The 22878-nt window shown below is 41.7% G+C and overlaps 1 protein-coding gene across 2 annotated transcripts; it reads right to left on the bottom strand.

The window, feature by feature from the left end:
- Positions 1-377: 377 nt before the first annotated feature.
- Positions 378-10418, bottom strand: osr1 (odd-skipped related transcription factor 1). 2 transcript variants are annotated; one of them, XM_037125147.1, is made up of 3 exons: positions 9850-10418; positions 2961-3662; positions 378-797 (listed from the first exon to the last, which is right to left on the bottom strand). In XM_037125147.1, the coding sequence occupies exons 2-3, from the start codon at positions 3635-3637 to the stop codon at positions 665-667; spliced, it is 810 nt and encodes a 269-aa protein (XP_036981042.1). In that variant the 5' UTR covers positions 3638-3662; positions 9850-10418; the 3' UTR covers positions 378-664. The 2 variants fall into 2 exon arrangements, with proteins under 2 accessions (XP_036981042.1, XP_036981041.1); XM_037125146.1 differs by having other exon boundaries at positions 2961-3665; positions 9850-10417.
- Between the last annotated feature and the right edge of the window lie 12460 nt (positions 10419-22878).

The following is a 22878-nucleotide window of genomic DNA, read 5'->3' as shown; positions in this document are numbered from 1 at the left end:
AACCAGCGGACATAATTCTCACCTCACACAGCAAACAGACACACACACCAGATAGTTACAGTAAAATACTTTATTTAGAAATGATTATTCATTTTGAAAATAAGTTTAAGAAATCCAGTGATATATGTAAATAATCAATAATCAGGTTAAAGTGCAAAAATACATTTTTTTTTGGTATAATGTATCTGTACAAAAATAACATTGGAATGTGATATTGAAAGGGAGGAACATGTGTCTACGCTAACATGGCTTTGATCATTCTCAGTTTTTTGTAAAAAAAAAAAAAAAAAAAAATTGCATAAGAGTCATGTCCCTTTTATAATGTCTTTGGATTATAAGCTTCTGAGCGATGTATTTGCAGTGAGCACCCACAAGGCTTTTTTTTCTTTCTGTCCATTCCACACATCCACTGAGTTCTCAGCCAAGTGGGGCTTTGACAGCTAAGCGTACACTTCTCCACTAAGGCTTATTTCGGTACAACTTCTTTAAGAACTGGCTGGTGAAATTTTTCATCCTTGAAAAGTATTCCCATAGATGCAGAGGGCTCATCCTCCAACAGCTGAGATGAAAAAAGAAAAAAAAGTCTTTGGTTGATCTTTGGCTGTGGTTGGTTTTGGTTTTGTTTTTTCCAGTGTCCCCATCCCTTCCCTGCTGGCAGAGTGAATCACTTGATCTTGGCTGGCTTCAGTTCCTTGACCTGCATGTGTAATGTTTTGTGGACAGCCAGAGTCCTGGACTGACAGAAGCCCTTCCCACACTCCTGACATTTGAAGGGCTTTTCTTTGGAGTGAATGTACCTGCAGGGGGAACACAACAGTGACGCCTGTTAGTATTTGTGTCAGATTTGAGAAGATCATCATTAGTGCTTAGCAGATCAATGGGCCTGACATATCCTTCCAATCAAACAACAAAAAAAAGCATATCTTCAGAAACAATCAGTGATTTGATGCTAATGTTTGTTTAGGTAAACACATATGCATAAATCCCTGATTCGCTTTGAGATTTCACATTGTGGCAGTCAGAGTAGGAATGTAGGAAAAGAACAACCACATAGGACGAAACTGAAGGGAGGTTATTATGACCCCTTTTTATGTTTGTAATAACAGGGCTGTAGCCGTTATTACAGCTTCAAATGAGGAGGAGAAACACTAGTGTAAATAGTGAAATGCCTGTATGGTGAGTAAGTGAGTGTGTTTGTTACAGACGTTTCAAAAGTAACAATGTTCTCCTTCACCTAACCAAGTGGTTTTCTTGTCTCAATCTAACCAAACTGTGACAGTATGACGGAGACCTGCTACATCTGTCACTGGTCATGTTGTTTCTGGAACAGTGATATATAGCATGTCATTTTAGGAAACGCTGATTTGGTGGGGTGATACACGGAATTCATCTGTTTTCTTACATCCCACAGCTTGGCTTGGCAATTCTCATAAATTCCAACACTACCTGAAAGTAGCATAAAAAGCTGCATCACCAGATATCCTTTACCATTATGGTCACTAAAGTGTCTTTCTGGAGCAATGTAAATTAATGACATTGAATCAGGCATTAAGTCATTGCTTTGAATTTGGTTTGGGATTGTAACTCTTCTAGTTTTCTAGGTTCATTTCGTTGGTTGTATTTATTTATTAACCACACAACTAGTTAAGGTAACCAGCAAAATATCTCGACATTTGGACATATTCAACATCTTCTGTCCTATTGTCCCAGTGACAAAAACCCACCAACGAAGAAAACTCCTACTTGTAACGTTCATAACTCTTCACCGATACGCTGATTAACATTCTGTAACCTTTTTTTTCTGTCATTTAGAATTAGAAAATGTAATTAATGTGATTGTGACTGGTACCACACCTATGGAACAGAATCTTTCAACTCTGCCTGATGGAATATTTTGTTCACCCTGATCCAAGCTCTTTAACCTGCTGCTGCATGTCAGGTTACTGCTGACATAGAGTTGATTTATGACGAAGATGAGGGCAAAATATATTAAGAACATGATTAATCAAAGTCTCTGACAAGCTCGGTACACTGATAATGTAATGCAGATGGCAATCAAATGGCAGAATCATTGTGTTTTTTGCACTATTAGCATTTAACAACTAACCTTTTCTCCATTATTCCTGACAGCATGCCTACACAGGAGGTGTTTCAATTTTCATCTGGCTCACGCGCAGCTCATGTAACAGTCACACAGTGTATGCGGGCTTGGGACGGCTCATGTCTCGCTGACACGACACACATGTAAACACAACTGTTTTGAGTTTTATTTGACTAACAGCAGTGCTTTCAGTGGTCGGCTTTGAACATTGGTGTCAATAATGTGCCTGAACGCCTTCTCTGGAGGACTGAACTATTCCCTCTCGCTAATGTGCTGGTTATGTACTGTCTCCGGTGTAGACATGATGTGTAGTTTTTTTTAAAGATAAATCAATAAAGTCAGCATCATATATTGTTGTCTGATGTCGTCCGACTAGAGAACTATCACAAACATTGTTTCATCCATGTCAAATGTGCTAGTCTTCTGTAACAGCAGCAGGTTACAACCCATGTAAGGTTACATTTCTTCACCAGCATTTGAACTGTTCAGTCGTTTCAGCCTGAGGATGCTTCTCTTCGTAACTAAATTTAGAAAGGGTAATATAATTTCATTACTTTAACCACAATATTTTCCTAAACCTAACCAAGTAGCTTCCTTGATTAAACCTAACCGAACTGCGTCTGTTCAGCGAAGGTATGCTTGCTGCTGCTACGCTGCGGAGGCCATGTTGTTTTGGAAACAGCAATTTGTTGGCAATCAAGCTAATCAGTCATTTAGGTATGAGGATGTCGTGAGAACACAGTCGGAGTCTGTTACCACACCACAGTCTTCAGAAAGTAACCCTTTATTCACACCGAAACACAGTGTTCACTATGTAATCTGTTTGACGGGCTTTGTTAAAAAACCTGGTTCCTCTCACCTGTGGTCCCGAAGGTGGTCCTGTCTTCTAAAGGCTTTGTGGCAGATATCACAGGTGTATGGCCTCTCATCCGTGTGCGTCCTCTCATGGATCAAAAGGTTGTAGGATTTGGTAAAATGGCGGCCACAGAACTTGCAGACAAACTCTTTCTTGGTCTTGGAGGGCAGTCGGCCTCGGCTGGACTTGCGCTCGGGGGAGGAGAGCTTGGTCACATCCAGGAGGCATCCCAGGCCGGCTGAGGTTTGGTGGTGAGATGAAGCCTGCGCGGCGGCGGCGGCAGCAGCACCCGACATGCTCAGGTCCTCCGCCTTCAGGTGATCCTCCTGGGTGGCTGCTGCTGCCAGGTTCGCAAAGTCAAAGCGGGGCTTGTTCTTGGAGTTCTGCAGCAGCCCTGCTGAGTCCTGCTTGGGCTGCAGCAGGTGAGGGAATATGGGGATGGAGGCCATAGAGGAGAACTGGGCCGGGAGCTTGGAGATGGCGCAGCGGGGCAGGGCCAACGGTGGGTAGCCGAGGGTCCACTGGTGAAGGTGGATGGCGTGCAAGGCGCTGAAGCTGTAGATGCTGTGAAAATGATCCGCTGGCAGCTGGAGGCCCGTGGAGCTCTGGAGGAGGGAGTAGTTGGCCAGCTGGAGAGACGGGTGTAGAGGGACTGGTGCTGGCAAAGTCTTGCTGCCCATGGCTGCTACACAAACTCCAACACGCCTTCTGGTAGAGACAGAGATCACGAGCAGATGAAAACATGCCTTTTGGGCCAAGTCGCTTTGATTTCATGAGTCAATTCAATGCAGACAGCAACTAAGATGAGCAGGTCAATTGACCACAAGCTTCTGTTATAACACACATGTGTACACAGACACATACAGTACATAATAGTTTAATTACAACAATAGTACACCCAAAACAGAAAACTGTCACTGTGTATTTCATAGACATGTTTGAAATGTATATTACAGGTCTACCCACTCCCCACCCCCCATCTACCCAGATCCCTGCTGCTTCCCCAGAGCCCCTTTTGATGTCACACACTTCTATCAGGAGCCAATACACATCCAGTCTGGCTTACTGATAAAGCTGTTGAAGGGGACCTCATTATCAGTTTATCAAGGCTGTGCATGTGGAAGGCCCTTGGTTTTGGATCCTCACTGTAGAAAGCTCTAAGAGTTTCCATCAGTCTGCTCTAAGCTGTTTCTTTCTTTATTTTGCCTGTTCCACTCTTAAAACTCTGGTATGGTCCTTTAAAGCTGAGTCGTTTTAGAACTAAAGCTGTGATTACAGTAAAGATCGGGATTATCATCATCACACCGTCGCTGATGGTCCTCACACGTGTGGTTAGACACTAAGGCAAGCATGTGCATATGTGTGGTGAGTGTGTCAGAGAAAGTGAACACACAACAATTGGCAGCATTGTAACGCACACACACATAGAGACACGTCAGACAGAGAAGAAGGCAGTGTGTGTGTGTGTGTGTGAGGGTGTTTTCTGTTCCCAGAAACATGCCCGGGGCTGTTCAGGGCAGAGGAACAGAATGGCAGCATTCAGCCAGAGAAATACCTGTGAGCTGTTAAATCAGGTTTGATAAGCAGGGATAACAATAGACAATAATGTATCTTTGTTGGAGGCTCACGCTGATGGACGGGAGCCACAGCAGCTCCGAGTCCCTGTTCTCACAGGCCGCTCCTCTCGCCTCATCTTCTCATCTGACAGCAGATAGTTTTCTGAGCCACAACTGCTGTATCACTGCCGCACACTCAGTAATAACCCAGGTGCTGCCTTTCAGTGCAGTTTTTTTTTCAGTTGAATCTCAGAGGACAATACACTTTTTTTTTTTCCTTCACTGCAACATTTATCTGATGGCAGTAGTTACTATCCCAGATGGCAGCGGAGCATTTATAAAACAGCTCCTGGTCACATAAAAAATTGCATCCAAAACTACTGAAAAATTGTATAAAGTACATCATCAGGCTGCTGTTGATTTATCAATGCATCAATATGAAAATCCAATCACATAATATTTTTTAATAAAAACTATGCCGGTGCATTTCTGCAACACAAAGATCGTATTTGGTTCTGGAATGTTCGGCACATGTTGTTTTAGTAAAGTGCGTATTTGCATTTACGTACAACTGCTTTTGCTTCTTCTACCAGTGGTTGCTACTGCAGTCACACCAGTCCTATTAATGTGTATATCAAACATATGAAATTATGAATTATGAAAGATTACATAAGATCAAAATTACAAAATCATGAAAGATTAAATTGTAGTTGTGGTTTATGTGACCCAGGTTTGCCAGTGTGCACGTATCAATCACACTAAAGTAGAGGACATTTTTCAAAATGAGTACTTAGACTAGAATTCAGAGATTTACAGGTTAATAGAATATGTTTTCCTTGTGGTGTTGCTGTGTCTGTATTAGGACAGGGTGTGCTTACTTCTTCAACAACTGTTTACAGAGTAAATTATTAGTGAAACACATTTGTAATCATTACCTGGATAAACACAGATATGATGTTCTACTGTTTTTCAACCAACTCCTGACCATAATTACAGTAATGACTTTAAGAAGTGGTGACAACTTAAAATGCATTTTATTGAGCATGTGTCAGATTGAATATTTCTTTGTAATTTCTTTCTTTTTTTTTTTTTTTAATTAATGCTGATTAAAAATTATTATTCAAACCCAAATTCCTGCGAGCCATGAGTTTGGGAAAGAGGCCGAAGTCAGAATTTTGGGACATATGTTTGTCATGAGTGATGGAAAAAATAAGTAGAACATTTCCATGTTCTGTAACACTGAGCCTTTGAAAACATAGGATTTTTTTTTTTTTTTTTTTTTTTAACTATTCAGGGTATCACTTATTGGCAAATCAGTTTTGGTATTGATAAAAATTATTTGTTTTTTTTTTCCTCTGAGAAACAACAGCCAATAATTAATTATCAACAATGATAATAATAATAATAAGAAGAAGAAGAAGAAGACAAAGAAGAAGAAGAAGATCATGATTAATATGTCAATATATCATAGTGAGTTCTAACTGAATGTCAACGGACTCAATGATGCATGCTGTAAATTAATTTGTGGGCGCCAGTCACTAAATACAAAAGAGACCAGCGCTGCTTTAATCAACATTTATGTAAACACAACAAATTGCATTCGTGTCAGCGAGGTGAGGTTTTTATCGCTTTGAAGTTACTCATTCTTGTCTGGTTGCTACGTTGTTGCCTGAAGTGTTGGTGAAAGAATAAGAGCACCTTACAGGCAGAGAGAGTTCACCTGCATGCGGCAGCTCTGGTGCTGCATGCTGCTGTTCAGAAGTAAGACGTTTAGAGAAAGCCTTAACCCCGAGCCTGAGGCCGGGCCGCTCATCCAGTAAAACTGCAGTGAAGTGGGTGTAATGAGGAGCAGCGGAGCCCAAACAGCCCCCTGTTGTCTCTTCCCCTCTGATCATGACGCAGAAGTAATTGACTTTTACTTAGGAGGTCATTAGAGGAGATAAGTGCAGCGCGGCTGAGCCTCTGCTCACCTTTAACCCTTTGATGTCTGCATACCAGGGGCCTCCACATCCAAACAGCCATGTGGCCCTTCGCTTTGGTAGAGACTGTGAGAATCAGCACCTCGGACGGCCTCGTCGCGAAGACCGAGACGCTGCTTCTCACCTCTGTGTAAACACGATCAGGCTGGGTGTAGTACACACTCCAGAGCCAGGGATGATTAACGGAGGGGAGCTTCTCTTCTTCTACAGAAGGGAGCAGGTCCAACTCAGGCCAAACTATTAAAGACATAGATCATGTCCTCAGATTTTTCTTTTTTTTCTTCTTTTTTTTCTTTTTACCGCCCCGGCAAAGTTTATGTTCTATAATTGAAACCTTACACAGGGTGCGTAGTTTGTAAGCTGCGTCTAATGATTTGTCCCTCAGTTTATTCCACTCTGACAACTTCTAGGTCAACAGAATTTGAATACAAATACAAGCTAGAATAACCACGGCGAGGACATATTTCATTAAAAGCTCACCACTCCAAACTTAAGAGTTCCTACGTAGCAAACCATATCATGCAGACTGGCTCATGTGGTAGTGGTTACGACTAACTCAAATACTGTTTCGCAGTTTAACAGCCTTTTCGACTTGTGACCCCTTAAAGTCACACGTTATGGCCTTGTGGATTTGAGCTGTGAGGCAGCTCAGCCATGCATGGTGAGTGTTTCCCTCTCAGACTGATTGATCTGAGGGAAAGAAAAGAAATACTGAACAGTGTTATTTAAATTCAGGAAATGGATAAAAGTCTGAAAAACTCTCAGCAGTAATTTTGATCCACATGGGATACTTTTTTAAAATTATTATTATTATTTTTTTTAACATCTTGGGACCTTTCCTCAGGTGTCCTTAACTCAAAGGTGGGAACCACTAGTTTAAACTACGAGCATGGTTTATAAACTTATGTAAAAAATAATAAAAAAAATAAAATAAATAAAGATAATAAAATAAACATAAATAATAAAACATGCACACAAGTAACTGTGGATTACGATCACTGCGACCCTCTGGATGTATGGCACGTAATCCGCATTATCCGCAAATCCCATTTCTATTTAACTTGTTACACTTACCTGTACTTCAGGTTAGATACAGATATACATAAACATGGACACAGCAATATGTCCCTTCTCATAAATATCTATATGCAACCAACCAATTATGAGCTTCATGGAAGCCTGTTTATAACTTTAGGCATTCTACGTACTTGTATATCTACTGCTTTGCACTGAAACTGCTGTGTAACAATTTTCTTTTCATAAATACCTTATCTTTTCTTATCTTATCTTATCTACAGCCATCAGATGAAACAGTCAAAGAACAGTCTGAAGCCGTAAAACGTGACTTAGGTGGGGGAAGTTATTAAAATGTACATATGAAAAGATGTCATTGCTGTAGTTGTGATAACTTTGGTCATTGGCGTAATTAGACACATGTCACTGTGATGGTAAAATGAGTTCTCCGTGATGTCTTTGACATTGACATGCATTTCTGCAGAGTTTTGCACGCTCTCTGTCTGGCTCAGATCTAGAGAGCCACACCTAGCATGTCGTTTCTCTTCATTACGCAGTAAATCCATATGATCCTCATTTGTACCGTGGCATTAACACCACAGAGAGTCACAGAGGGGTGGGTGGACACATCCAGGGGCCCCTGGCCTGTCTATGACAGAGGGTCTCGTTTTACCCTGCTGGCCGGAGTCTTTAATCTGTCGTCCATCAGAATGCAGCAGTGACACAAGCTCACACTGCAGTGTTCAACACAGGTGTGTTCACCTGAGAGGTAAAGTCACAGTAACGACAGAACATCAGCAGGTGAGAGGAGCGGACAAATGTCAATGCAAATCTTTTAAATCATTATGTTCCTAGTCGACTCCTTGCAGTTTGATTTTGTCTTCAAATCAGGGAGAAAAAAATCATAAAAAATCTGACAGTCCAGTAAGAATGTTTAACCTGTTTCCAATAAAAATCAAGTCTGTAATTTTCGTTTCTGTTTTTCATTCTACAGCAGGGAGCTGGTTTGTCTTTTACTGTGATGCTCAGACCAGGAAATATTCTATGTAAAAGATGTATTACTGCTAGACAGATGTTTTTTATTTTTATTTTTTTTTAAAATCTTATTTAATAAATTACTTCTAGAAACAATTAAAACAATTTAAAAAACTTACTTGATTGCAGAAAAAAAGTGATTTATTAATGTGTATATTTCATGTTAATCAGCCAACTGTAGTTTCTCTAAATCTAAAACAAATGCTGGGAGTCATTCACGTAACGCGGACTGCTGTGAAATCAGTTTGGATTTCCATGAAATAACTTGCAGGGTTATTTGTTCCCATTAGTGTTGGAACACTTCAGCACTTATTTACTGCAATTTAAAAGGAACGCGTTGTATGGTTTGGATACGTCCAGGTTAGGATCCTGCGGCGCAGCGCAGTGTGGCTGCTGCACAGACGGATCCGGATAGTTCTCCAGCACCGCGGTACCTTCTCAGTAACCACTGAGAAGAAGTGAGCGGTCCGGTCTGTCAGCTGGTCCCCCGCAGCCTGCCTCCACAGCGGTGACGCGCCGGAGACGCATCCACCACCGCGATCTGATCTTTACGCGCAGAGGTGATGGGGACAAGGCCACATCTACACTCGGCGCCTCTCATCTCATGCAAATTGGGACTTCATCAAATGCGGGTCTTCGTAAGATTAAAGTGTCAGAGCTCCAACATTTCATCAGTTTCAAACTGAACATACATGTTAACGCTGCTCTGGGCTGATCCCAGATTACTGAGCGGAGCGGACTAACACAGTGGGATCCAAACTTCGGTTCTGTCTGACTCCTGTAACTAATATGTAACTAATATCTGTGTGCTGATAACATTGACAAAACTGTCTGTAGAGAGTTGCTTTTTGAGTAGCAAAGCGAAGGAACCAACGCAGAATATTATTCTGCTCGTTGGCTGCGTTTAAAGACGTTTACATCCTATTTCCATGGGAAGGACATTTGACCGCAAAGCCCCTTTAATCATATACCATAAAATTGGAAAAAAAAAAAAAAATCAATTTGTCGTGGCTTGATAGCCGCAGGCACATCAGAGCTGATATAGACAGTATGAACGCACTGTGATGAAGGACTGAATCACACCTGAAGCACAGTCCTCAGGTCTAAATCCTCCAACTCCTGCGGGGCTTTAATAGGTGGAAACAATTGCCATTCACTTTGACTCTTGAGCGGCTGTTAGTCTGTAATTTAAAACCTAATAAAAATCCAGATAATGTCATGCAGAGCGGTCTCCCTCCTCCGCTGATGTATTTCACCGAGTCCGTCTCATTAATTTCAAATATGTAAAACAAAAAGTGAAGAACTTACCAGAAGACACAGATCTTGTGAAAGTCTCCTCCTATAGCTCGGGGGGTCCTGGTGTGTGTTCAGGGTGTGGAAGCCCGCTGGGCAGCCGTGTGTACCGCTGTGGATGAGTTAACGAGTCGTCCGGAGCGGCAGCATGTTCCTCCTCTGCTGCTGCTGCTGCTGCTGGTGCTGCTGCTGGTGGTGCTGCTGGTGGTGGTGTGAGCTCAGACAGGAGTGTGAGCTGCAGCCGCGGCGGTGTGGAGGAGGAGGTGGAGGTGGAGGAGGAGGAGGAGGTGGTGGATGGTGTGATGGTGTGTCTGTGGTGTTGGGACGCCTCTCCGCTGCACTGTCCTGCGCTCCCAGCTGCCGCGGCCTCTTTATTGCAACGCAGAGTCCGACTCCTACTGGCGCGTCACTCAGCCAGCCCACATACAACACAACACAACTCAACTCAACACACTCAGCATCACTGCTGCTCTGCGAGCCTACTGTGTCCGCCGGGAACGCGTCTTATGTGTGGAAGAGTCGTTGTGTTTTTTTGTTTGTTTGTTTGTTTGTTTGTTTTCATGGGCGCAAATTCGATCCATACAGCAGTGCGCACACGCTCTGCTTACATCTGGAGCACTGACTTATTTTGAATACATATTTATTTAGTTTTTTTTTTTTTTATATATATATATATAATAATGATAATTAACTGTAAAGAAAAGGAGTGCGCTAAAAGAAATTCGAAGGCTTACGGACATGTTTCCCTCCTTATTATTTCTGTCGTGTCAGGCCTTTCAGCTGAGCTTTGCAACTTGAACGGTTTTCTGAGAAAGAAAAAAAAAAAAAAGGGAGCTCAGTCCGTCAGATGAGGGTTTGTGACTTCACAGCACCGAGCATTAAAAGACAAAACGAAACAAAAACAACTTCTATCGACCTTTTTTTGTCCTGCAGCCTACATGTTCTCTACGTGTTCTCTACATGTTCTCCTCAACATCAATTAAACTTACTGGGGAGTTTGTAAAAGTGTGCAAAGCGCAAAGTTTTGTCACTGGATATTAAAACACAGGTCAGATGTGAATGACAGAGGTGCCTGAGTGTTCAAACAACCACATTAAATCTCAGTGGAACTAAACTTTAACTTTCTTTAACTGCAGCATATAGGTCACCCTGAGGTTGTTTTGAAGCTTTGAGCAGATGTTTGTCGTTGATGACAGGTGTTGAATACAGATGACATCACACGTGACGACATATCCTGTTTCACATGGCAGCTAATGGATTTCAGTATCGCAAATAATAAAACATAATATTATAAATTGTTTCACCATTAAGTATCAAGTTATTTCAGCTTTAAATGAAACATCTGCAGGTTTGTGGACGTGGAGTCAAATCAGTTTAAACATCAAAAAAAAAAGTCAGAAAAAAAAACATAAATTAGCAGAGACAATTTTGTATAAACACTAAAATCATATTAGGAAGCACCGCTTTAAATATATATCATGGATGCAGTGAGGACAGTCAGTGTGGGAGGCTCAGCAGGATGACAGCCTGTGGTGCTGCAGTGAACAGCAGCCTGCGGTGGAGGAGGACGACCATGTTAGAGTGAACAAAACCTGCCACCTGCTGGAGAGCTGCTCCACTGATGTGACCGCCGATCACCCAGACCATCATCTCTGACCGTGGTCCCCATGGTCAGCCAGGGCACAGATGTTACTGTGAGTGTGATCAAGGAAAACAGACTGATTCTGCATCATTTGACTAAAAACACAAAAGAAGTGGACTGTCCCGGTGTAGTGTGCCTGATGACAGCCGTTTTGGAGCTGAGGCTCGAATAAACTAGCTCGCATTTTCACCAGAGCTGCTGGCACAACATTTTTTAAAACTTTTTTATTTACTTTTTTTTTTTTAAACTTAATAGACAACAAATGCTGCACACTGAGAAACACTATATGCAAGCTTCCTTCTGCGCAGTGACACAGCTGGCTGGTGTAATATAAGAATATAGTTTGTGCGTGAATCTGGTCAAGGTCAAATGCCTTCTTGTGATCCTATAAGCATCACATGCTGAGTGCCATTTAGTTCTATTCTATCCACGAGAAACCAATCAGTATCTCCAAAACTCTGCAGCAAAACAACCAGGATGCATAAAGAGCACTACAGGTATGAGGAAAACATGTATTTCTGATTTTGGGGTGAAAAACAGGTGATTTGATTGGTTGGAACTGATGCCAGCCCCCTGTCACTCTTATATTCCCTCACTTCCAAGCCTGTTTCCAAATGTGGTTGCGGGGGGGGGGTGGAACTGAAAGTGCATCGCCCTAACCAGAACGCATCGGAGGGTAAAATGACGACAGAACAAAAAAAACCAGAAATTTGCTGCGCTGGAATTGTTCCGTCACTTCTTGGATCACAGCGGCTGTCACTCTGGAAACAGCATGATTAGATGAGAGAGCAGCACACCCAGCGCTGCACACCCGAGAGGTCGTCAGGCTGAGTCACTGAGATGCCCCAGTCTGAATTATGATTCATCAGGTCTTTGCAGAAAATCACAGTTAGCAGGAAATGATGAGAATGTCATGATATTACATTATAGTTTTCTCGTGCCAGTTTCTGCATCCAAATGGATGTACTCTACGCTTAAATATCAGGGTATATAATTATATCTGATCAGGGAAGAAATTGAATCAGAAATCACTGGGTTACATGGTCGCAACACTGGGCAACATGTTCGGCGCACAGCGCAACGTGATCCGATCCACAGAACAGATCACAAAATCAAACTAAGTTAACCATCAGCTCCTCCCTTCTGCATTTATACATACGTTTTACACACATGGGTTAGAAGTCACCCACTATGGAATGTTAAAGGAACTTTTGAGGTCTGGAAAAGTTTGCACTTAGGAACACATTTACTGCAGAAAACTGTTCACTTGCCACACACATGACCCGACCCAACACGGCTACTTTTGCGCATTTTATGGATGCAAGTCATTTTACCAGCCGTGACAGTGTGGCTGGTATTGGTTTCAGCTTTGTGTGTGTGTGTGTGTGTGTGTGTGTGTCATCATGGTCTATGAGACACCTTTTGTAACAAAAACTACCACGTAAGTGGATTTAAGTATTTTGCCAGGTGTCTGTACTTCTGTCTACTGTCTCGAATCGATGGGCAGATTTAGTCGTAGCGTCACACACCTGCAGAATGCATGCAGGAAACTTTAAATGTGATTACATGAGAAATGAACACGGGTCATTTCTGACCCATGTTGCACATTAGTATGCTGAGCTTGCGCACCAAAGTGCTGAAAGTATTCAGAATTAGCTATTAGCAGTCGATAACTGCAATGTGCCCACAGACGTTCAAACAGCTATAACTATATGCAATGATACTCAAAGTTCTAAGCCTCTCTTTTTTCATTAAAGGTTCAGGATTAGTGAAAATTAAAACTGGATTAAAGTTCTGACTGTTTTTCTACAGCATCTCTCCCTCAGTTCAACCCTTTCGGAGGCTTTTGGCTTTGTCCTGAGGTTTGTCTACATCTTTTACCATCCTATAATTTATCGCTGTTTAAAATGCCGTTGACAACGATGACTTAAATTAGCGAGGAACTAAGCAAGTGCACAGTCATCACCTCCCGCTTTTATTTAGATTAACATTTTCTTTTCTGTGTCATAAAACGCTTTGCTGTTGCAGTGACTCAGTGTAGCTATGGGCGTCAATTAAGTTTTATCTCGTCTAATCTTTCTTGTTGTTTGGGGTCCTAGTTAGTCTGAGCTGAGCTCAAACAGCAGGACATGATTAGAGCTAAACACAACACCGTGGGGCCACAGCTCAATCTCTCATTCTGCTCTCTCTCTCTCTCTCTCTTTGTCTCCATCTGTCTCTCTCCCTCCTACTGATCATTTCTTTTGTTTTCCTCCGTAAGTGCATGTAATGCTCTTCACCTTGTGACAGTATACTAGAGGCATTTTAGCACTTGCCTTTGGGTGAGATCCAGTGGACTATAAAGGAATGCACAATTTTATGATCACAGAGGGTGGTTGTTCAAAGAAACCAACACACTGTTGACTCACACTGGAACTATTTGTGGTTGGAGCTGCTTTTGATTTGGACAAATGTAGGACTACATGCAGGTGCGCTACACATACACACACACACACACACACACACACGCACACACACAGACACAGAAAGTGAGGCCCAGCTTCTATGACTTCAGCATGCCTGTCCTAACTGCTGCTGGTGCAGAGGAGATTTTTATTGCTTCAGAACTATTTTACATTGTTCTCCGTACTGCCACTATAACAGAGGACTTGCTCTGGGTGTATTTCTGATCACCGTTTTTCAAGGCACACCCACATTACCATCCAATCAATTTAAACGCCAGTGGAGTGAAGAGAAAAGAAAAAGCAGATTCATCAAATTAATTAAGATATCAAGGTGCAAAGTTACACAGTAAAAACAGAGCAGTGATTAAGTATTAATATGTTTTTTACAGGGCCTCATTTCAAATGACAGTTTCATCGCCACACTCATAACTGGCCTGGACAATTTCCTCCCATTTATTTTTAGCCTTGCTGCTGACAGCATCTGACTGACGATAAAAGAATTTCCTCATCAAGTCGGATTCGTCCAATTTGGGCACCTTGATTAATTTTCCGCCACATCATAGACGAGACCCTGGACACCCTGGATCCCACAGGTCTTAAATAGGATTAGATGTCCAAGGTCTCTGCCCCCCTTAGTCTGCTCCTCCAGACATAGGAACGGAACTTTGATAGACCTGGGGCCAACTGTTGCCGCTCTTCCAAGGAACCTCAAAGAAGCCTCAAATCCAATCAGTTATCAATGGTATAAATGTTCTACATCTACATTGGGGTGGCTGGAGCCCAGAAGGTAGAGTGTCAAGGATGGTTGCTGGTTCAAGTCCCTGGTTCCCCCAGTTGTACGTCAAAGTATCCTTGAGCAAGATACTGAACCCCAAATAGCACCTGATGAGCAGTTACCTCAAAGTATGAAATGTGTTGATATGACAGCTTTTTAAAGAGCGGTCAGTAGACTGGAAAAGCCCTGTAGAAGTCCATTTACACTCACAAATACCATCTTCTGACTTTGATAAGTGGGGATGAGAATAAACTGAATACCATCCCAAAACCCAGACAGGCGACCGCTGATCACCATCTGTTTTTTTGTACTATAAAATGAGTGAAGAGTGCTGATATCATTATTTTTCATGCAGTGTGACCAACACGCAACAGAAAATGCTCCAGAGTGAAGAATGCGACAAAACATATAAACCTAACTGAAGACACAGTACAGTGCAGGGTACAGAAAGCTCACATGCTGAGGCATTCACGCTCCCTTGTTTGTAGACACATCGCAGCATATGAATCCTCACACACACACACACACAGCAGAGTTTAAAAGCCTTACATGAAAATCTCTGAAATCCCTGTGAGTAATGCCTTAAGATGTGCAAGATCAAATGAATCATTGTGCGGACAGTTTGTGTGAAAGTATTTTTTCACAGAGGCAGAATAATAAATGAAGAGTGTTTGGCTGGAGCAGGGATTATAAATCAAGCTGTCGGATGCACTGTGTCTTGTTACCAGACCAAAAGATGAAAGTATGGATTTCAGCGATACATAAAATCTGGCTAGAAGCCGATCCTCAATCTTCAACTGCCTACCTTCATCCAGTGCAGGAGGTTCCCCCCTGCCTCTCTCTGCCTAGCATGGAAGCTGGGCGTATAATTCACCATAGAGAAGATCTGGCTTTGATGGAGAATGTGTATTACCTGGGTATCACAGTCATATTTCCAGTGATGAAATCCACATGGAGAGAAGACTGCAGCCTAGACTTTCCTGGCCTGTGTCAGGACACAGAACACACTCCAGCCATACAGGGGGCTAATTACCGTAAGTGTGTGTCTCCATAATGTGTGGATATCATATATGTGTTTCCATGTAGACTGTGGCCATTCTTGTGTGCTTGTAGATACGCATCAACTCCAGGATTTACTGAACTGCATCCTGACTTTGTCACTGCAACATGGTACGACCATTGTCAGAACATCAGACATACTTCAAAGTGAAGGTCGAACTGAAGATCGCAATGTTCAATGCCGCTCCTGCGGCATTACAATATACAGCATCACCCAAGGGGATATTCATCTTTTCTGCAAAAGGCTTATGTAGGTTACAGTATTCAGTTTGCAGCATTGGCTACACCCTATATATCTAGATAAACAGCTTAATATTACATGCTCTGACTGACTGGCCTGACCCAGAAGACTGCAAGGCAATTTAATACACTACTGCCGGGATGATGCATTTCTTTAAGGTAACATGGAAGATAGCATCAGCTTGGTTCCCTCAACCAAAAGCTGAAGGGCGTCACACCCATAATACCTCGTAAGTTGAAAATGTGTTGGCCCGTCCACTTGCGGCTCTTTTCAGAGCACTACATCTGTGCTTCACTGGCTAGTAAATCCATTCTGTTCGCTTACTGAGAGAGCACCCAAATGTATGAAACTCCGTACCACACTAGCACTTCTACCTTGCACCAAAGCAGATAACAAATTGCTTATAGGATTATGGACACTTCAGATCTGCCTAGTCTGACTTTGATTGGTTGGGTTTGTTGCTTGCGTTCTCTTTGCTTGAGTCAAACTGCTAACTCACCCGACTCGCACACAGTGGCTCTATTAATGTCTGTTTTCAGCAGTTTACAAGCTGTGATTTGCAGGTAGCCACCCGGCCTGTCCGCTCTACTGAACGAGCCCAGAGACACTGCTGCTGCGATAGCCAGTCATGGTGGTGTGTTCACTGGGGCAACTACAGCTCACAGTCTGCTGCCTCAGCGCCATCGCTGGCTGTTTGTTTCAAACAACCCTTAGAAAAATACAACCACAGTGCATTGACACCAAACATACAGTTAGGCAACCATAACGTGTCACTTACGCTGACAGAGAGTTTGGCAGCCCCGGTCATCCACTGGACAAGAGTGAGGGAGATGACTGGGATCCATGGCACAGTGTCTGTTCTCGGCTGTCCTCCTGTGTCCACATCCCCCTGGGTGACCTGGTTGTCTGATGTACAACCAGAGAGAGGAAGGGAGATCAGTGGGCAACAGCGACTTCACTGTTTAATCACACTACAGAAGAGACAAGAATTATTTATCTAACTGTATGCTCAGTTCGGTGTCAATGGGTTGACGTTGAGTTTTCATGAGGGGTGGGTGTTAGCCAGGGTTAGTTATTTAATACATTATAAATTAGTCCCTGAATCTATTTACATACTTATTTACATAGCGTAAATCACCAATTAAAATTAACCAGAACACACACTGTGATAAACACACTTTAAACAAATAAACACAAATGATCAGGGGAACCTGGAAACCTCTGATATAATTTTCCCAACAACATTTTAAATGTTTTCTGCGCCCATGAAAAAGCCTATTGGTTTACGCCAAAAAATAAGCTCTTTGGCGAACACAGACACCTGCAGTATAATACTTAAATATATCAGGGCCCCTCTTTCTTTCTTTTCAGTTCCTGTCACCTCTCCACTATCGACTATCATTATGGCGGATGAGTGTGGATGGCTTAAGGGCTAATTCAGCTGACACCACAAGAAACATAACTTGCCACAATGTGTCCTTCGTGGTTTTCATGGACCAGACCTACTCCTGTATGCTGTGTGCCAGAGCAACATGACCTCTGTCGATCTTCCATTCTATTTCTTCAAGTGCATGAGATGACTGCAGAAACTGATGAAATGCAAGTGACAGCTTTCACTGTCCCTGATCCACTTTGTGTTCGTGACACAGCAGAACGCGGTCAGAAGTCAGAAATGGAGACAGTGTGGGTGGACCATCCTCTGGACAGTCAGTTTTATGCAGGGATGCGTTACTCCTCTGGAATGTGTTCAGCATTAATACGGTCCTCCTGAGCTGCTGCATAAACCAAGAATGTCTCTGTGCATACTTGGAGCCATCTGTCATCACTTGAGAGCCTTAGTGGTATCACACTGTTTATATTAGCTGCTACTTATTGCGCTGGCATTACAAGTGAATTGCACTTCACACATAATAAATACTCATCTTTTGAAATTATTATTGTTTTCGTGTCTCTGGAAGTCCAGTATGGACTGCGGCCTAATAGTGATAAGTAGCTTAAGGGCTGAGAAAACATTTTCAGAACCAAGTACATAAGCTAGAAGCTGAATGAATCTAAAGCACTACACCTGAGTATTAAAATCATTTTCATTTCGACATATTCTTAAAATAAATAAATATTTTATATTGTAAATGTGTTAACTTGTATGATACTTTGTTGGACTGTCATTAATGAGATACTTTGTGCACGTTTTTTTATGTATTTATACTTATTGTATATCAACAAAGAGCTAGATTTTTCGGAAAATACACAAACAATTACAAGTTTTTCTACTGAAAGATCGTGTTGCTTCTATTTCACAACTCCCTTTCACCATCACCAAACACACTCACACACATGCACACACACGCTTGTTGAGCTGTACAGTTGATCTCCCTGGCCTCCATGATATTATATCTTGCCCTAGATAAAATGCGCTACGGGCTGTAACTTTTTCTTAGGCCAAGTCTTGTAAATGTTATATTATTTGGACATGGGAAAAAACTGTGGAGAACTCAGAGGTCTAACACATGATTCAAATTTTCTTCTCCTTAGATTGTAAAACACATCTAAAAAGCTTCTATTTCTGGTGGGAAAAGAGAAACATGGAAATATTTTTCACTGTCCATTCCTGTCCAGCTCATTTTTTGAGGAATGTCCGTCACACCCTTTACTACTGTTCTCTGGACAGAAGGCTGCTCTTGAGCAATAGGTTATTCATCGTTCAGCATATATTAGAACACATGGATCAGATTCAGCTGCTGCAAAATATTTCTGGGAGTGTGAGAGGGCAGACTGGAATGAACTCATGGCACCAGTTTCAGGTTAAAGCTTCCTTATATCCCAGTATTTGCACACAAAGAGACTTGTTAGCACACAAGCCACACAACCTGTCATTCGTATCAATGATGACATGATTTGCATCCCATTTGCAAATAAGACTTGCTCACCACAGTATTAAAAAAAAAATAGTCACATTAAGTTGTTTTGTTTTGTAGATTAGTTGCCAATTGAGAACATCAGTCGGGGCTAACTTTGCCACAAATGCATTGCATTTCCTGTTGTTTTTCAAAATAAAAGCCACCTGATTTGCTAGTTTAATGCAAAGTGCTTAATGTGCAGCAGAAGTCGTGGGAAATGTTGGTTTTATAAGCTATTTATGCTGTGAAGGGTCTCTCAGTCAAAACAGAACAGGATTGTTATGTTTATTGTTAAATCAATTTCATCATTGCTGATGAAAATTATCTGTCTACTGTCCCTGCATAAAACTGTCTACATGGCTCAGGCAGAAATGTTCATGAGTAATGTTTCAAAGCTTTATCCGCATCATGTTACCTTGAATAAAAGAACAAATTTGTCTTGGTATAAACATTGGTGGAAACATTTAGGATAGATAAATGATTCAAGCATCACAAAGGTTCTAGTAATTGTTAGACATTTTAATGCAGAAATCTTAAACATTATACCTTTAATACAGCACACTATACCATGAACTATAACTCTTGGTAAAGCAGACACTTTGACCTGATAGCACCAGATAGTTGGTCACCCATACACCACACGGCATGTATGCATGTCAAATGTTACGGTATCTGACTGGACAGACTGGACATGATAACAAACTGAGTGACATCTCTTAGGCAACAGCTAACAAAGGAAAAAAAAAAGTGTTAATATGAGTCAGAAAAGCTTCCCGTGGCAGTGTTTTTTAGTATCTTTGAATACTGTCCAGGTGAACATATCACAGCAATTAGTCAGCAGTTTCGGGGGAATCTGATTCTATCAAATCACATTTATCTCCCTCTTGAGCAACTAAGCCAACTGACATACAGCTCCCACAGGATCAGATGTAACTCATTTTTAAAACCTTCCCATTTGTATAAAAGAACGGGTTTGAATTGGGAAGTTGAACAGTGTATCAATCAGGCACCAAACATCCACCACATTAGTCATTTTTATTTACAAATGTACTGCCTCTCTGCAGACTTCACAAAGTGCTTCACATTGATTTGAATAACAGAAATTCACTTTGAGGGATTGACGATAGATACAGTAAACTGTATCTTAAAGAGATATTCCAGTGTAAATTTAATCCGTGGTCTAACACACCGTGACACCGAGTAAGACCCCCCCTTGAGAGATCAAGTTTGCAGACCGCTAGCTTACCACGCCAGCTATAGACCATGGATTAAATTTGCACCGGAATATCCCTTTAATTATATTTCTATGTTACCTGGACTTTTGTTCTTAATAATTTGAGTCTAGCCTCAAGTATCTTTCAGTCAAATATATTTGATATATAGTGAGGATGTGTAATATAGAGCTGCATATTAAGACTCAGGTGACAAGATTAACAATATCACTTTATTTCAATTTTCAACCTTCACATGACTATTGCCCGATTGGCTTTTATATATTTTCTTGCCAGGTAAGTCATGTTATAAGACATGTGTCGAGCTGCTGCAGCTGCTCAGAGCCATCCAACTCTGGAGGAATAATCACCTGGAGTGACATCACCTTCTGCTCTGATCTGGAGCCAGACATTTCTTCTCAACGTTTGGAATTAAAAAAAGTGTATTTATCGACCTGACTGCATCAGCAATCTGCAGAGGTGACCACTGCCTGGTGATTTTGTACTGTAACACTGACTGCTGACTGGAGCTGGAGGAGGATTTGCTTTACTCGCTGAATGTAACAATAAAGAGATGAGAGAGGGAAAGAAGAGTGTCTAATGATTGTTGAGTTAAGTAAGAGGTTGACCTGAATTTAAACACATCTTAGAACAGCCACATTGTCACAAGACAATACAGAATTGATATTGATCAGCGCTGATTATTCTTGGCAGTGTCCCAGTGAGCTTATTCACTAATACGATGTTTGTAGCTTAGATTGTTGAAATCTGTGTGTCGAGGATTGGTCACACGGTGATTTAGACAATGCTCACCGGGTGCAAATGGTTGGAGATGGTGACCAGACCATCATGATGTAGCATTATAAGGCACACAATATAGTGTGTCTACTGAACACATGGATAATGAGTTCACTGCATCCTTTTGGATTCTGACGCAGGGCGCGTACCCAGTGACATCACTGACGCGTACATAAAAACATGATAAATTGCACCACATGCAAAAGCATCGGCGGAAGCATTTGAAACATGGGTGGAACAATTTCAGCAGAGGTTTCTGGTGTCATCCCCTAGAATGTTTGTGTATTTGTATCAAATGATCTTGTCATATCATGTTTTAGTTTGATATTAAAACTCACATTTCATCTGACACCCACATGTTTAAACTTTATTTTGTCATTAAATACCATTTAATTGATGAGTAATGATTTTATATTAAAAGTTAAATTGTATTTCATTCCTGTCATATTATATTATAATTGAAAAGTAAATGTATTCAATGTATCTCTGCTGGTTTTCCAACTGACCTCCCTCCCTCTTGTCCAGTGGAACACCGGGGCCACATAAATCTTGGTCAGCATTACTGAGACAATACTATTTCCTAACTGTATGTTCAGTGGCTGTCTGGTGTCAGTGGGCTGTGCTTGTGTTGTTTTAAACAAACCACCAGCAGTGGATCTGAGGCAGCAGACTGCACCGTGGTCACCCCAGTTAACACACAACTAAGACTGGCTGTTGCAGCTCTGGGCTTGTTTGGTAGAGCGGACAGGCTGGGTGGTAGAACATGTCTGTCTGCTCAGCTGTGGCATTTCAGTGAAAAGGGAGAGTGAGTGACCCCGGGAGGAGCAGAAGAAGATGGGAAGAGAGGCAGAAGACACTGGTGTGTTTAACTGCTTAACTACAGCTTATAAACTGCTGAAAGCACAGGATCCATAAATTTGTGTCAGTCTGTGTGTCAATCTGCCTTGGTGCAACGTAGCAGTAAAAACATGGGATCAAGTTTCATTAAGGGAACTCTCTTATTAAACAAGCGGAATGGACTCGATAGCTAATGAAGCACAGACACAGTGCTCTGAAAAGAGCACCGAGTGGATACACCAATGCATTTTCAACATAGGAAAAGTGGGGAATTCCAAACTACTAATTTAAAAAAAAAAAATAGGTGGGACTACTCCCAACCAGGTATAATGTTTGCAGTGCCCGTGTTCAAAAGACATATATGTATACTATTTCATCTCAACAGTTCCATAGTGACAGACTGAATGAAGTGAGTGGCAACTTCCACTACATGACAAGCTCTGGTTGTCCCACTGTAGTATCACATTTCTCTGTGCTGAACGGAGTGACTTAGCACAGAACGCTGTTACTGTCACGTCTAATTTCACAGACGAGTGCAGTCTCCTCCTTTGGGCTCCAGCTCCTGTACTCTTTACTGTGAGCCAGGTGTCTAAGCTAACATTTGATTCCAACGGGTAATTTCCTACATTATTGTAATCAATGAGCTAATAACTGACATGGGCATAGAGATTTGTTCCTCCTCTGAATAACTTTAATCACTGACAGCAGCTCAATTTAGTACAATTAGACAAATTGTCCTAAGTTGAGGCAGATGGGGATAGGCTCAGATGACAGAGGCCGCTTCCTTAGTGAAGGGATGGAACAACATATTTTCTTCGTTTTCTGTAAAGCAGAAGTGGCTGTCAGCTTTCTCTCAATAATACCTTATAAACCATGATAAAGGCAGATAGATGTCTGTATTTCGTGAAACCATAAAAAATATACACAAATAAGGATTAGATTAGTGTTCCTGGATTCCTGTCTTGCTGTCAATGCATGAAGATGTTAATCTAATCTAGTTACAGTTACAGCCCTGATGTTTCGCAACATTATGTAGGAGGTGGGTGAAGCCTATGCTTAACAGTCATTTTGTGAATTCACATTTGGGACTCTGCAAAATGAGAAAATGAATGTCCTCTCCAGAGACGCTAGTCTGGGGTC

Source organism: Acanthopagrus latus, chromosome 16 (genome assembly GCF_904848185.1).
Source record: "Acanthopagrus latus isolate v.2019 chromosome 16, fAcaLat1.1, whole genome shotgun sequence".
NCBI lineage: Eukaryota > Metazoa > Chordata > Actinopteri > Spariformes > Sparidae > Acanthopagrus > Acanthopagrus latus.
Note: the sequence above shows the minus strand (reverse complement) of the source record. Positions and strands in the feature narration are given on the sequence as shown.

Excerpts from the sequence above, each read along its gene's own strand:
- osr1 (XM_037125147.1), bottom strand. The coding sequence starts at position 3,637 with ATGGGCAGCAAGACTTTGCCAGCACCAGTCCCTCTACACCCGTCTCTC. Across the intron at positions 798-2,960 it reads GACCACCTTCGGGACCACAG|GTACATTCACTCCAAAGAAA; the intron begins GTGAGAGGAACC and ends TTCCCCCTGCAG.